The sequence below is a fragment of the Python bivittatus genome, unplaced genomic scaffold (genome assembly GCF_059951505.1).
Source record: "Python bivittatus isolate LINGU-HERP-01145 unplaced genomic scaffold, Pbiv_v1 ctg000700_np1212, whole genome shotgun sequence".
Taxonomy (NCBI): domain Eukaryota; kingdom Metazoa; phylum Chordata; class Lepidosauria; order Squamata; family Pythonidae; genus Python; species Python bivittatus.
The window spans coordinates 28,595,352-28,607,904 of NW_028277098.1; the positions used below are offsets into that span (position 1 = coordinate 28,595,352).

Below are 12,553 nucleotides of genomic sequence, written 5' to 3' on the forward strand. Positions count from 1 at the left end.
TTGACTTTCAGAGTTTAATAACTTTAATACAGATTTTATATATTTTCTTGGAGCTACTTTGCTTTTGTCACTGCCTTACTTCTTTTGAGGAAACTTTGCTACAGTGGTAAGCATGGATATTACAGTAAGAATGTGGCTTTAACAATATAACAGCGTCCATGGTGGAACTGGACTTTCAATCAATTTTATTTCTTTTTTTCCCCCCGTGTTGTTTCTATTCACCGTTTTTTACTTCGCCATTTTCAAACTGTGATGTTGCTTTGAAAAGTGGCAAACCTTTTTTTAAAGAAACAGCAGTGGCAATAATAACAATAGTGCCCGTTTCGTTTTTTAGGTAGAGAGAAGTACTATCCAATGAAAGCACCTCCACGATTACAATGGCGCTTTCCGGGTTGCCTCCAAATAGCACCCGGGCGCTTCGCGCCAAAACCGGAGCAGCGGCCTGTTTCCTCCTAGCGGCAGCGGCGAGCGCGCCAACTGGCCGGCCACTACGTCCCGCGTGCCCTCTCGCGCTTTGTCTTTTTCGCTCGGCGGCTGCCAAAGAGGCGCGCGGGACGGAGGCAGAGCGAGCCGCTTCAGATTGGTTTGATGATGTAATCGCAAGTCAGTGAGCGGTGAAATTCAACACCGAGCCGCGGCGGGGAGGATTTACTTTGCCTTGGGTTGGCTGCTCGCTCTGCTCCGGAGCCAGAGGCTCTCGCCTTTCAGCGCGGAATGCCTGCGCTATTGCCACTAGACGCTGCAAAGAGCAATCTTAAATCTCTTCGCACCCCCCTCCTTGCAAAGCCTTTAGTCTTCTGGAGGTGCTGCTGCTGCTTCCCAGTTCCAACGACTCTTCCTTGCTGCCGCTTCCCAGCCCCAAGGACTCCTTGCTGAGAATCTCCAAGTCCAATTGCAAGCAACTCGAGCGCAGCATTCTTGCAAACGAATAAACAAACAAAGGCACTCCCCTCACAAACCACCCAAAAATACGTCTCTCCCTGAGCCACACGTGAACTCTCCCGCTCTGGCGACGGAGTGTAAGCCATGTGGAAGATACGCTAAAGGGAAGTGGGCACTGGGCAAGCCAAAGAGAAGCGACTCCAGGTTCCGGAGGTCGATTTCATGGACAGCACTTGAATCCTGAGCAGTCCGGGGGACTTGGCTTCTGATTTCGGTTAGAACTTCGCTGCTTGGACAAATGCATACAAATGCATTTAGGAGCTCAAAGGACAAGGAGTGGAAGCATCTCTCCCGCAGCACAAACGTGAGTAGAAGAAAGGACACCGGAGGGGGGCGGGGAGGCCGAAGCAGTCGACGAGGGGGCGGGCTGCTGCCCGAGTTCCCTGCACGGCACCCGTCTTGTCAGTGACTTGAGGTAGATGCTTTCCTTTCCGCGGACCCCTTTTCTGTGGACGGCCGGCTTCAGGTTCAAAATCAAGGGATAAATAAGGCGGTGGTCTCTGGGACATAGTTACCTGAGAATAAGGACCATTGTACTCAGTAGGTCTTTCTGATTCTAAAGGATGGCAGTACGAATAACATTGCCATCGCTATGGTTCCACTATGGTTATATCATCATTGTCATCATCACCATCATTTTCTATATCTCTTTCCTAATAAACCTCCCCAGCTTTTCCCAGTGGACACCCTTTAGATGTGTTGGATGGATTACAACTCATCATCTCCAGCTGGTGGAGCACATCTGGAGGGCATCTGGTTGGGGAAAGCTGGGCTATCTTGTTGGTTGATATTAAGGCAATCATGTGGTGGAAAAGGAAGAGGAAACAGTTTGTTGGCAGGTTTCCCATTCCTGCATAGGATGGAAAGAGTCCCAGGCTGTAAGTTAGGAGGTGTGCTTATCTACAAAGATAGGATGAGGTGAAGAGTGGGAGATTACTGGATTTTTTTAAATTTAAGAGGATTTTTGCATTTGTTTTATTTTTTCAATTTCATTTTCCAACATGAGATGGCAAATGTATTGTGCTGGTGTTGTTTTGACCTGAATGTTAATTAGGGGGCAGATTGATAATTAATTCATTTTGATAAATTAATCCAGACAAAAGAGGTAAAAATAGGGAACAAGTATCTCAGATTACTTCTTTGTCTTCATTACAGCAATTTGAATTCACAAATACACCAGGACTGTAGTTCCCAAACATTATTCCAATAAGAATAATAACAATAAAAATAAGTTAATTGCAAAAGGCAGCTTTACTTGAAACAGCTTATATCCTGTGACAATATCTTTAATGCCATTAAACAACAACATCCCAGGTCCTTGGGAAGGATTCGATAGGTGGATAAAAATGCCAAATCCAGTCTAAACGTCTGGCTGTCTGTGCGACCAATCATCATAATTATGATAATGATAATAATAGGAGAAGAGGAACATGTGTGTTATATTCAGTCCTAGTTAATCTAACCCACAAGCCAGGTTGGAAAAGTCCCTTCACTGTCAGTATACTTGTATGTTCACTCAATTGCTGAATATTCAAGCTCAGTTAAATCCAACATATTTTGTGAGTTTTCTTAGTTTTGAATTTCTAGTAGGGCAGTCTCCATCAAGACAAAAACTGTTTGGTTCTTATATTGTCCTTTCTAGTTAATGAAAGGTCTTTTGAGGTAAAGAGATAGGCTGGACATTCTTATGGACACCCTTAAGAATCTATTGAAGATACTAGTTCCTTATGAGTCTTTTTTCTTCACTAGGAAGACCATCTTTTGTGCATGTTTTTTAAGAGAACCTTTTGATTTTTAAGTAGATTTAACTGCATGCTAGAGAAAGCTGCTTGCAAGGCTTAGGTATGTACAAAATTTCCTTTCAGCTTGTCTAAAATAAACATTTTTGTAGGTGATTTGTAAGTATTAAATAGCTTCTAGGCATGAACATGGTACCATAACATTTGTTTTCCCACCCTTGCAGTCCTGTTTGTGTAAGAAAAAAAAGGTTCCCCAAGATTACTGTTTATGGATATGAAAGGGAAGGAGAAAATGAATTGGATGACTGGAACATTTTTTCCAAATTCACATTCTCTCCCTCACTTTACAGGTAGATGCTGTTTTCAGTGGTCAGGCTGCCAAATTATAACTATAGTTTTTCTCTGATTCATCTTCAGTAACCATCTTTTTCTTCCCTGAAGCCAACAGAAGCAAAGCGGTATTTATTATTACTTGCAGTGGATTGATAATTTGGGGCAATTTCAAGCATAAAAATCCAGGTGACCTTTGTGGAAGCAGTTTGATTTGCCCTAGGCTTTGCCTTTGTTTCTGTTTAGAAAATGAACGGTTGCTATTGGCTAGCCAATCTTTTAATATAGTACAGCAGTCTCTTAGGCTTGCTTTCTATAAGTAAATATTTTAGCATGCTAGGTAATCTTTGCATGGATAAGCTAAAGAGCAATGTGATTGTTTTGTCAAAAGCTGTAAGCTGATTTTGCTTTGGGCTTCTCTGATTTGAATTAATCTGTATATGTCAGAAGCATATCTGCTTTTAAGTTCTAGTTTTCATTGAGATACTAAACCTGTTCAGGCAGCAACATTTTAGTTGCAGGTGAGGATTCACATGACTAACAGTTCCTTGATCAAGGACAAAAAACACCCTGTACATAAAGAAGCAGTGATGAGGGAAAAGGCAGAGATTTTCTCATTGGTACCTAATTTTTATGTCCCAATCTCTCCAAGATTGCTTGACTGAATGCTAATTCAAAAGAAGGAATTTAAAAACTCAAGCATTTGGACATTTTTGCCATTATCAATCTGGAAATGCATCACATCCACTCCAGATAGGGAAGCATCAAGTCCATGGATGGTAACTGTGTAACAATCACAGTATGATTGGTATAGTAGATAGGGCCAGGTGAACTTCCTTAATTTAAAATCACAAGAGAGGGAATTGTAGCACAAGTTAGCCATAGATGATGTTACGTTCCAACTGCACATTCAGGAACCCAGGAAAGAGGGGCCATGAAGTTAGTGGACTTGGGGTGTGTGGAGAATCTGTGCTAATCAGGTTCTGTTCTTGTGTGAAGGAGTTACACATACATAAAATACAAATATGTTAGGCTGTTTTTCATGCCTACTGGATGTGTGATTGTTTTTTCTGAACTCTCCTGACATAACTGTAACCTTAATTTTCAGTACTGTTTGCCCACTTTGCCACTATCTCCCATGCCAGAACCAGCTCAGGAGTATGGCAGAATTACTATTCCATGTATAGAGACTGAGGAGACTGGCATTTAATTCATAGATGACCACTTGTAACAGAACAACATTTTGCCATATGGTTGCCTGAGGGAATATATTGTAAGTTGACCCAGACCTGTCTACTTTGCCAGTATGTTCTGACTCCCAGTCTCTATCACTTGAATCAGCTGCCTTGTTCAGCCTAATGGTAAAACTGTTCTTGTGCCTAAATGTTGGTTTTTGGTAAACAGACATGGTTAAGGGGAAATCGTGATAAATTTCACCAGAACATACAGTAGTTGTATCTCTGGTGAAATCAAACTAGGGATACTTTTTTCCCCTTCGTGCCTTCTCACACTTATGAAACAATAAAGTAGACTTCAGACCCTGTATTTGCATATAAAATAGCTTGCTTCCACTGATTTCAATGGAAGAAAACCACCTGAAATGTTTCATCTTTACTTTTTTTATTATTATTTTTTTGCAGTTAGTGGAAGATAGACTTTTTATTTTCATTGTTATGTATAAAGCAATACAAATGAAACTCTCACAAAATATTTGTGTCACAGCAATACCTAGTGAGTTGTGTGGTAGGGCACTGACAGAATTCTTATCTTCTATACCTCAGCTGTTCTAGCTCTTATACTTTGTAATTCAGAAGCTGAAATCTAGAATGAAAAACTGTAGAAACCTATAAAGTTTTACATTATGACTTTGAACGGGAGTGTGGCAGTGTGTGAAAACAAATGCTAGCTTTTTTTCAATTTTAAATAGGAATTCTTCCCATTTTTTGTTCCAATTATTTTTTGAATAGGTTGCTGTGTGAGAGAGTGTGTAAACATAGCCAACAGATGTTACAAGCATTAAGGTTGGAGAATTTACTTCAGGCACTTGCCTACTCTTGTCCCACAATCCTGGCAAGAAACTGTTTACATAGTGTTTCCATGAACCCAGCGTAATGGTAAGGCTAATTTTCTTCCACAGAAAATCTGCCAGAGATCTTGTAGCCATGTGAAGTATTGGTTTTTAAGAAATCGTTTGTCCACCTTTTCCTGCCAATACCTTGAGAAACCTAGGATTTTCATTTTTTTTAAAGATAAAATATACATCTTGCATATGAATTGCAAGATGAAGTTAGCATATTTTGTACAGTATGCTGTTATTTTAAAATGCAATTCCTATTTTTGGAGCTTAGATAGAGAACTATTCTAGAGGCAGTGGATATAAGCATCTGCTCACTTATCAAGTAGCTGTGGATGGATTTACTTACCTTCTATCTTTTCATACTGTTTCCCCACTCTCTTGATACTGTCTTTGATAGTTTCCTGGCTAGTTTGAGGACTTGTTAATTGAGTCCAGATGAGGGAAGTATTTTGAAATCGGTGTAAAAAAGTATGAGGGGAAAGAAGTCATAAATATTTTTTGGAACTGCAAAATCAGTGCCAGAATGAAGTGTAACTTTTGAGGGGACTACTACTTTTTAGCTGCTGCAAACAATGTACCAATTCCTAGCACCTTTCGTTGCTGAAATAACATACATGTAACTCAAAAGTGCCAGCCTGTAATAAACATTACATGTTTTGCCATTGAGAGGAAAGATTATTTGAAAAGTCTATGAAGGCCTGCATGGGAAAAGGTTAACCTACATTGCCATAAGCCTTTTGCTTCAGTGTTTGTTTCTTATGTTTTTATTCTTCAATTTTGTATATACAAAGACAAAGAAAAAGCCCACAAAAGCATACATCTCTCATATATTAAACAATGCTAGTCTTATTAGCTTATTAGTATCTTGTCACATGAATCAGTGCTGCACTTTGAGCTCCACATTTCTAATAATTAGCTGAACCTGTTGATTTCTTCCTGGAAGACCCATATGTGTTTAATAATCATGGAACAATGTCTTTGTTGAATTAATAATTAGTTTAAATCTATATGACAGTAGATGCCAAAATGGTCTTCTGTTGACATTTACGTATTGCTCCAGTGGGTTTGCATACGAAGCAAAATCAAACAAAAACTCTGTTTGCTTTTTGCCAGTTTGGTTTAGTGGTTAAGGCACCAGGCTAGAAAGCAGGAAACTGTGAGTTCTAGTCCTGCCTTAGGCATGAAAACCGCCAGGGTGACTTTGGGCCAGTCACTCTCTCTCAGCCCAACTCACCTCACAGGGTTGTTGTTGTGGGGAAATAGGAGGAGAAAGGAGGATTAGGTATGTTCACGGCCTTGAAGTATTTATAAAAAATAATAAAGGTGGGATAAAAAAATATTTAAAAATTCACAGCTTCTCAGTTTGCTTCTGGGAGTATTGTGAATGGCAGGCTGCAGTCCCATTCACAGCGGGTCAAACTACATGCCAGATAGGAGCAGACACAGAGTGATGAAGAAGAGGTCAGGCAGGAACAAATGAAGAGGGATGATTCTTCATCACATAGGCACAAAGAGATACTGCAGCCCCCCCGAGCTGGAAAATAAAAATTAAGCCCTTTAAAACAACAACAACAACAGAGGGAATTGAAGTAAAAGCTGTAGACAGAGGCTAGGAAAAAGACTGGGATCTTCTTCAGAATTCAGAAACTTTCAAATTAATTTTCTGGAGCCCCCAGGAAATAGGAAGTCCAGGAATAATAGAGACAATGGGAATAACTGTTTCAGGCAATAGCTATTTCTGAAAAGATAGGTAGGAATGTTGCATTAATTTTAATCTTTGTTTTACTATCTTGTGTAAGTCCCCCCATTTTTTAAAACTCTGTACAGGCTCTAAATTGTGTGTACTTTAGTGTTTATGCATATCTCAGATCGTGCTTGAGTAAATAATTTCTTATTAGACTATTCTGTGATTTGTACTCCCTCTCTCTGTCTTTACATTAAGTTCCTTTGTAGCCATCTTGTGGTCTGCTTGGAGCACTGCATCTTATTTAAGATTTGTTTCTTTTTAATTCACTTAGAAGCAACTGTTTTATTGAGGCAACTCTATATATTTCTCCTTCAACGGGGAATGTTTGCATTTTAATATCTAAAGTTATAACAGTTTATCTTTCATTAAAAAAAAGTATGATTTTTGTTTATCTCTTGTGAGATTGGTCTATCTGCCAAAGAGGAGCTGAAACTTCTTGTCACATTGTCAACATTATAGGAAATAGCCCTATATACATTATTTAATTTATCTTAACATTTTTACCTTTTAATCACCAGAAAAGCAGCACGGGATGTGAGAGTCTTGTTTCTGTCATATGCCAGGGTTAGAGGAAGGATGTCAGCTGTGATGCCTCATGGAAAATAGGTGATTGCAGAAGGAAAAACCAAATTGCTACCCTAAAGTGGGATACAAGGACAGGGGGTGAAAACCTAAAGGGGTTTGAGATAGGAGTTTCGAGATCTCCAACTATCCACCCTTTGGGATAAGTCAGTCTTGCTACAGAGTAACAACGCTAGTATCAAGTGGGCATAAAAGGGGAGCCCAGGAATTTTTTTTCTTTTCTCCCCTTTCTTTGAGAAAGGCATCTAATCTGGGACAGATAAATGCATAATTCCCTCCCTCCACCCCTTTTCCTCTTACCATTTTTTTCACAGAGAAATAAAGGGACTTCCATGCCCCAAAATTATTTTCACTTCTTGCCACTAGCTATAAATGGGATAGCTAGATTTGTTTTCGGGAATAGGGTTTTTCTGCATTCTGTTGAAAAGCATGAAGACATGTTTTTCTGTCCAGTCAGCTGAAGACAACTCAAAGTGTCAGATTCTGAGATTATTGTGTCTGAGACTGTGGCAGCCGGTCCAGTCACCCTAATGGAATCCATTGACCCACTTGAGCTCAATAAATTAAAAATCCAAGCCTAAATAGAATGAAAACTGGAACTAGAGAAAGAGGAGGGAAAAATGGCACTCCAAGAGAAGCACCTTAAAATAATGCATCTGGGATTAAAGAGACTAGAGCTGGAGAGAGAAGGGAGAAGGAGCACGCTTAACAATTAGAAAGGGGGAACTTAAAGAGTGGAAGGCCTTCACCTGCAACCAGTCCAATTTTTTTAGCACTTTCTGTGAAAAGATACACGTTTCCAAAATACAGGGAGGGTGAAAATCTTGACCACTTCCTGGATAACTTCAGAAAGAATTGCCATGGCTACATGGTGGGGGAAGAGCAATATATGGCAACAAAGGGAGCACACAGAGCAATTTTGGGGACCAGGAAGAAAGGAACTAAGTCTAGGTTTGGATTCCAAGCAAATTCATGAGGTGGAAGGGCAGGTACCTTAGGAAACAAAGGAGGAATCCACCTGCCCTTCACAGAGTCCCTTCACAATAGGGCAGCACAGAAATAGACCCTCTGGGAGAAAGAATTCTTGTAGGGAGCAACTGTCAGGAGCAACACAGAAGTGTTCAAGAGAGAGCAAGAGGAGGATCTGAGCTTGTCCAGCATCTATGAGAAGGTAGAAAGCAACCCCTCGCCTCAGCAACCTCAGAACTCCAAATTTATCAAAAGAAAATAACTGATGTGTCATATGTATCTCTGCAAGTCCCAGAGACAGCTGATTGTGCTCAGCAAGCTTCACAGGGGCATCTTCAACTTGGCATATGACTACCCAAACGGACACAAAAAGGATAACATTTTCTAGATTAGATGTGGCAGGGATATGACCAAGTATGTAAAATCTTGTGATATTTGCCAGTGAGTGAGAGACAACAAGGACAGACCCTTGCCTATCATGGAAATTCCATTCCAGAGAATGGCAGTGGACATTCTGGGACATATTCAACTCAAGACAACTTGGGGGAAACAGAAGATATTAACTCTTGTGGAACATGCCACTAGATGGCCAGAGGCATCTAAGCTGTATTGAAGCTATAGGTATACAGTATGTCAGGCCCTAATCAATCTTTTTGCTGGGATTGGTTGGCCATTGGAGATCCTGATAGATGCAACAACTACTTTCTGGTCAGTCAGAAATTGTGAGCTATTCCTGAAGTGGAGCATCTCACATCAGTTATGTGCTATCAACAGACCATTGACTTAGTGGAGAAGTTCAGTGGAACTGTGGTTGCTATGATTAAAACATTTATACAAGAATACTCCAATAATTAAAACTTGGTATTATCACCCTGGTTTGGGATTTCCCCCTTTTGAACTTGTGCAGGGGAGAGATGTCTGAGGGCTGTTGCAACTGATATGTTATCACTGGGAGGGAGAAAAAAGGACAATGCCTGGCTGTTATGTCAGACCTATGCTGACCTGCTCATAGCACAGCCAGAGCATACCAGTTATCTGAGGGACCGCCTGTCCCTGATCACATCAGCCCGTCCCATTAGACTCAGCAGAGAAGGTGTGCTACATGTTCCATCGGCCAAGGACTTGCATTTGGTGGGTGCCAGGAGGTGAGCCTTCTCTGCCGTAGCTCCCTCCTTGTGGAATGTTCTCCCTCCTGAAGTTAGGCTCGCCCCTTTCCTGCTGTCATTTAGGAAGTCCCTCAAGACCTGGTTATATCACCAAGCCTGGGGGTCTTTGGGAACCAGAGATATTCTTAGATGGCTCTATGGTAATTGATATTTTGCTCTCTCCATGGGGTTTGTATATTTTAAAATCTAATTTTTAAAAAATTTGTAATAATGTTTTTATTTTAATAATAACTTTTAATGTTTTTATAATGCCTGTTTTTATTCACGTTATTTTAATTGTTGTATGCCACCCAGAATCGCTTTGTGTGAGATGGGCAGCTATATACATGTGATAAATAAATAAATATAAATAAATAAATACTAACCTGGGGGGAGAAATATGCTTCTGTGTGGATTATAGGAAACTAAGTAAGAAAACAGTGGCACACTGAACTCTGTTAGTTAACCTAATCAGTCACATTTTAAAGTAATGTGTAGAGTGAACTAGCCCGTGTAGCTCAGATTTTATACAAACCTGGAAAAATTGGCTAATTAATTATTATGAGTTCATATGTTGTGCTAAGATAACCAAAGCGTTCATTTTAAAATTCTTACCCAACATGAAGTGATGGTATCTAAAATACTTTCTTTTTCCATCTGAGCCTGCTTATCAGCTGAGCTTATCTGAGCTTTCATGGATAACCATCCATATGACATTTTCTTTAGTGGCTCCCAACTATCTATCCATTTTTCCATCTATTCTTGACTGGCACCATTAAAAGATAACATGATTTTTTTAAAAATAATCAAATAATAATATATATTCTTGCTGGCATTTAAATATCCCCTTTCATTCTTCTCATGTTACCTAAAATCCCCTTTGTTTAATGAAAAGTATGATTTTTACTTTGTATTCTTTAAAATATTTACTGTTTCTCTGATGTTTTAGTTCAATTTGTTTATAAGTTTGTTTATATGTAGACAGGATAAGGATTTCTTCTCAGTATTCATTTTCAGTTTTGTGAGCGCATAAAATATTGGAGTGCTGCATGTGTATATGAGCAAATATACTCATAGTTCATCTCTGAAAGTGTCAGATGTTTTCCAATGCTACATCATGCTTGTGGTCATTACCATAATTTAGAATGATAATATTTATATACATATGTGAACAGAGAAACCAAATAGTCCTACTCTCTTAGGCACAATGGCTGAGGAGAGTTAGCATGAATCAAAAAGACGTCTTTGGCAAAACCAGCTTCACTGGTGAGATAGCACATCTGCCTGCAAAGCCCATGTTATGCCTGTGGAAAACTGCAGGCGTAAGACGACGAGTAGTGATATGTTCTTATGTGCAGCAAGCCTTCAAATGAAGCATTTGGGCATGTGTTGGCCTTGGATCCATTCATCCACGCCAGCTTGGTATTAGTGTGAATATTTTATGTTCTGTTAGATTGCATAGGAATGTTTAAAAAAAAAAAAAACTTCAGGAAGAAAACAAGAATAAAATCTACACATTTCTTGCCCCTGCTCCTATTGTATGAGCCAGCATTGCCTTGAATGTAATAACAACTACACTCCAGATTTTCCTCTGCAATTTACATAGGATTGCTCTGTTATTTTGCTTTATTCCTGGATACAAAGGTAGTTAGACGATGATAGTTTGCAGAAATGTCCATTGCACCTAAAAGGATTTATTTCTTCTGAGCATGTATGCAAAGGATTGTGCTCTTAATAGCCATTTACTGATAAATGTAAAAACTACTACACATTCCAGACTTGTTTTAATTATAGCTGAATATTATATCTGTTCTGGCATGACTATAGTTAATGCTAACCAGATTCATTTACAACCGATGTTTGCAAACCCACTTCACATCTGGTTTCAAGCTATAGTGATGAGGTCAATTCTGAGATTAAGTATAGTCTACCATTATCTCTTGTTTAAACTTTGTTCAAGGCAGAGTGTTCTGCTACTGTATCATTTCTTGTGGGGGATGTTCATGTAGACATAGAAAGTAAAAATTAAGCAGTTACGGGTAGATGTATTTTGACGGATCTGTTTTCCTCAATGGCACCATGACACTGTCAAATGTACCCCTAGAATTGTAGCCATGCACCCTATTTCTATGCACATTTAACTGCAAGAAACTAGAATACATAGAACATTAGACTTTAAGGGGTAAATGCATGGAAACATTTGGATGATGTCAGTCTACTTGTGAGAAGTACTATGCTGTATTAGAACAATGCCTTGTCTAGCTGAGCATTCCATTCTAGAATGGCCAACAAGTTCCAGAGGAGAAATGAAATACATTGGGAGAAAGAAAATGCAGAATAGTCTTGGCTGCTGGTGGAAATCTGGATTATCACCCATCAGGTGACAGATGATCATCTGATGAATCAAGATATTAACTATAATATCTCTAATAGATTCAAAGAGTTATCTGACGTAGTGACATATTTTGAACATGGCCATTCATCCCTAGCAATTTTGTATTATTAGTATTGAAATATATAGTGTATGTCAAGTCTAATGAAATGTCTGTCTTTTCTAGGAAAACCCTTCTCCTTCTTACAATATGTATAACTGTGGGTTGTGCACAAAGACAGCAAGAAGGTAAGAAAAATTTCTTAATTTATTACAGATCATTTGAATGATCTATTAAGAGAAGCTTTGATTTTGTTAGTATTACCCTGAAATGTTTTTGAATGACCATTTACCCAAATATCAAACAGAGTTAAAAAGGATGCAGAAATTGAAGGAAACCAGTTTAGAAATGCTGACTTTTTCAAGATTACTCATATTTGCTGCCTATAAAATTACATATTTAGGGGAAAAACTGTAAAAAAGAAGTCTTGCATATTGTAAAGGCTTTGATTCACTAAATGTGGGTGTTGGGGGGGCATAATAAAAATTGAAGCTATATTACCTTTGCCCTTTGGGGGTCTTTCTAAGATAAACCAGTGCACTTATTAAAAACACTTATTTCGAAAATCATTTTTAAGGCCCCTCAAAAGC

The 12,553-nt window shown here is 39.1% G+C and overlaps 1 protein-coding gene across 1 annotated transcript in view; it reads left to right on the forward strand.

Moving 5' to 3' along the window:
- The first annotated feature begins 652 nt into the window (after nucleotides 1-652).
- The window catches only part of COL24A1 (collagen type XXIV alpha 1 chain), a 166,237-nt gene continuing 154,336 nt past the window's right edge, over nucleotides 653-12,553 (forward strand). The window contains exons 1-2 of the mRNA XM_088153680.1: nucleotides 653-1,246; nucleotides 12,090-12,151. Of these exons, the coding sequence (XP_088009806.1) occupies nucleotides 1,191-1,246; nucleotides 12,090-12,151 (118 nt within the window). The 5' untranslated portion in view covers nucleotides 653-1,190. The remainder of the gene's footprint in view (nucleotides 1,247-12,089; nucleotides 12,152-12,553) is intronic.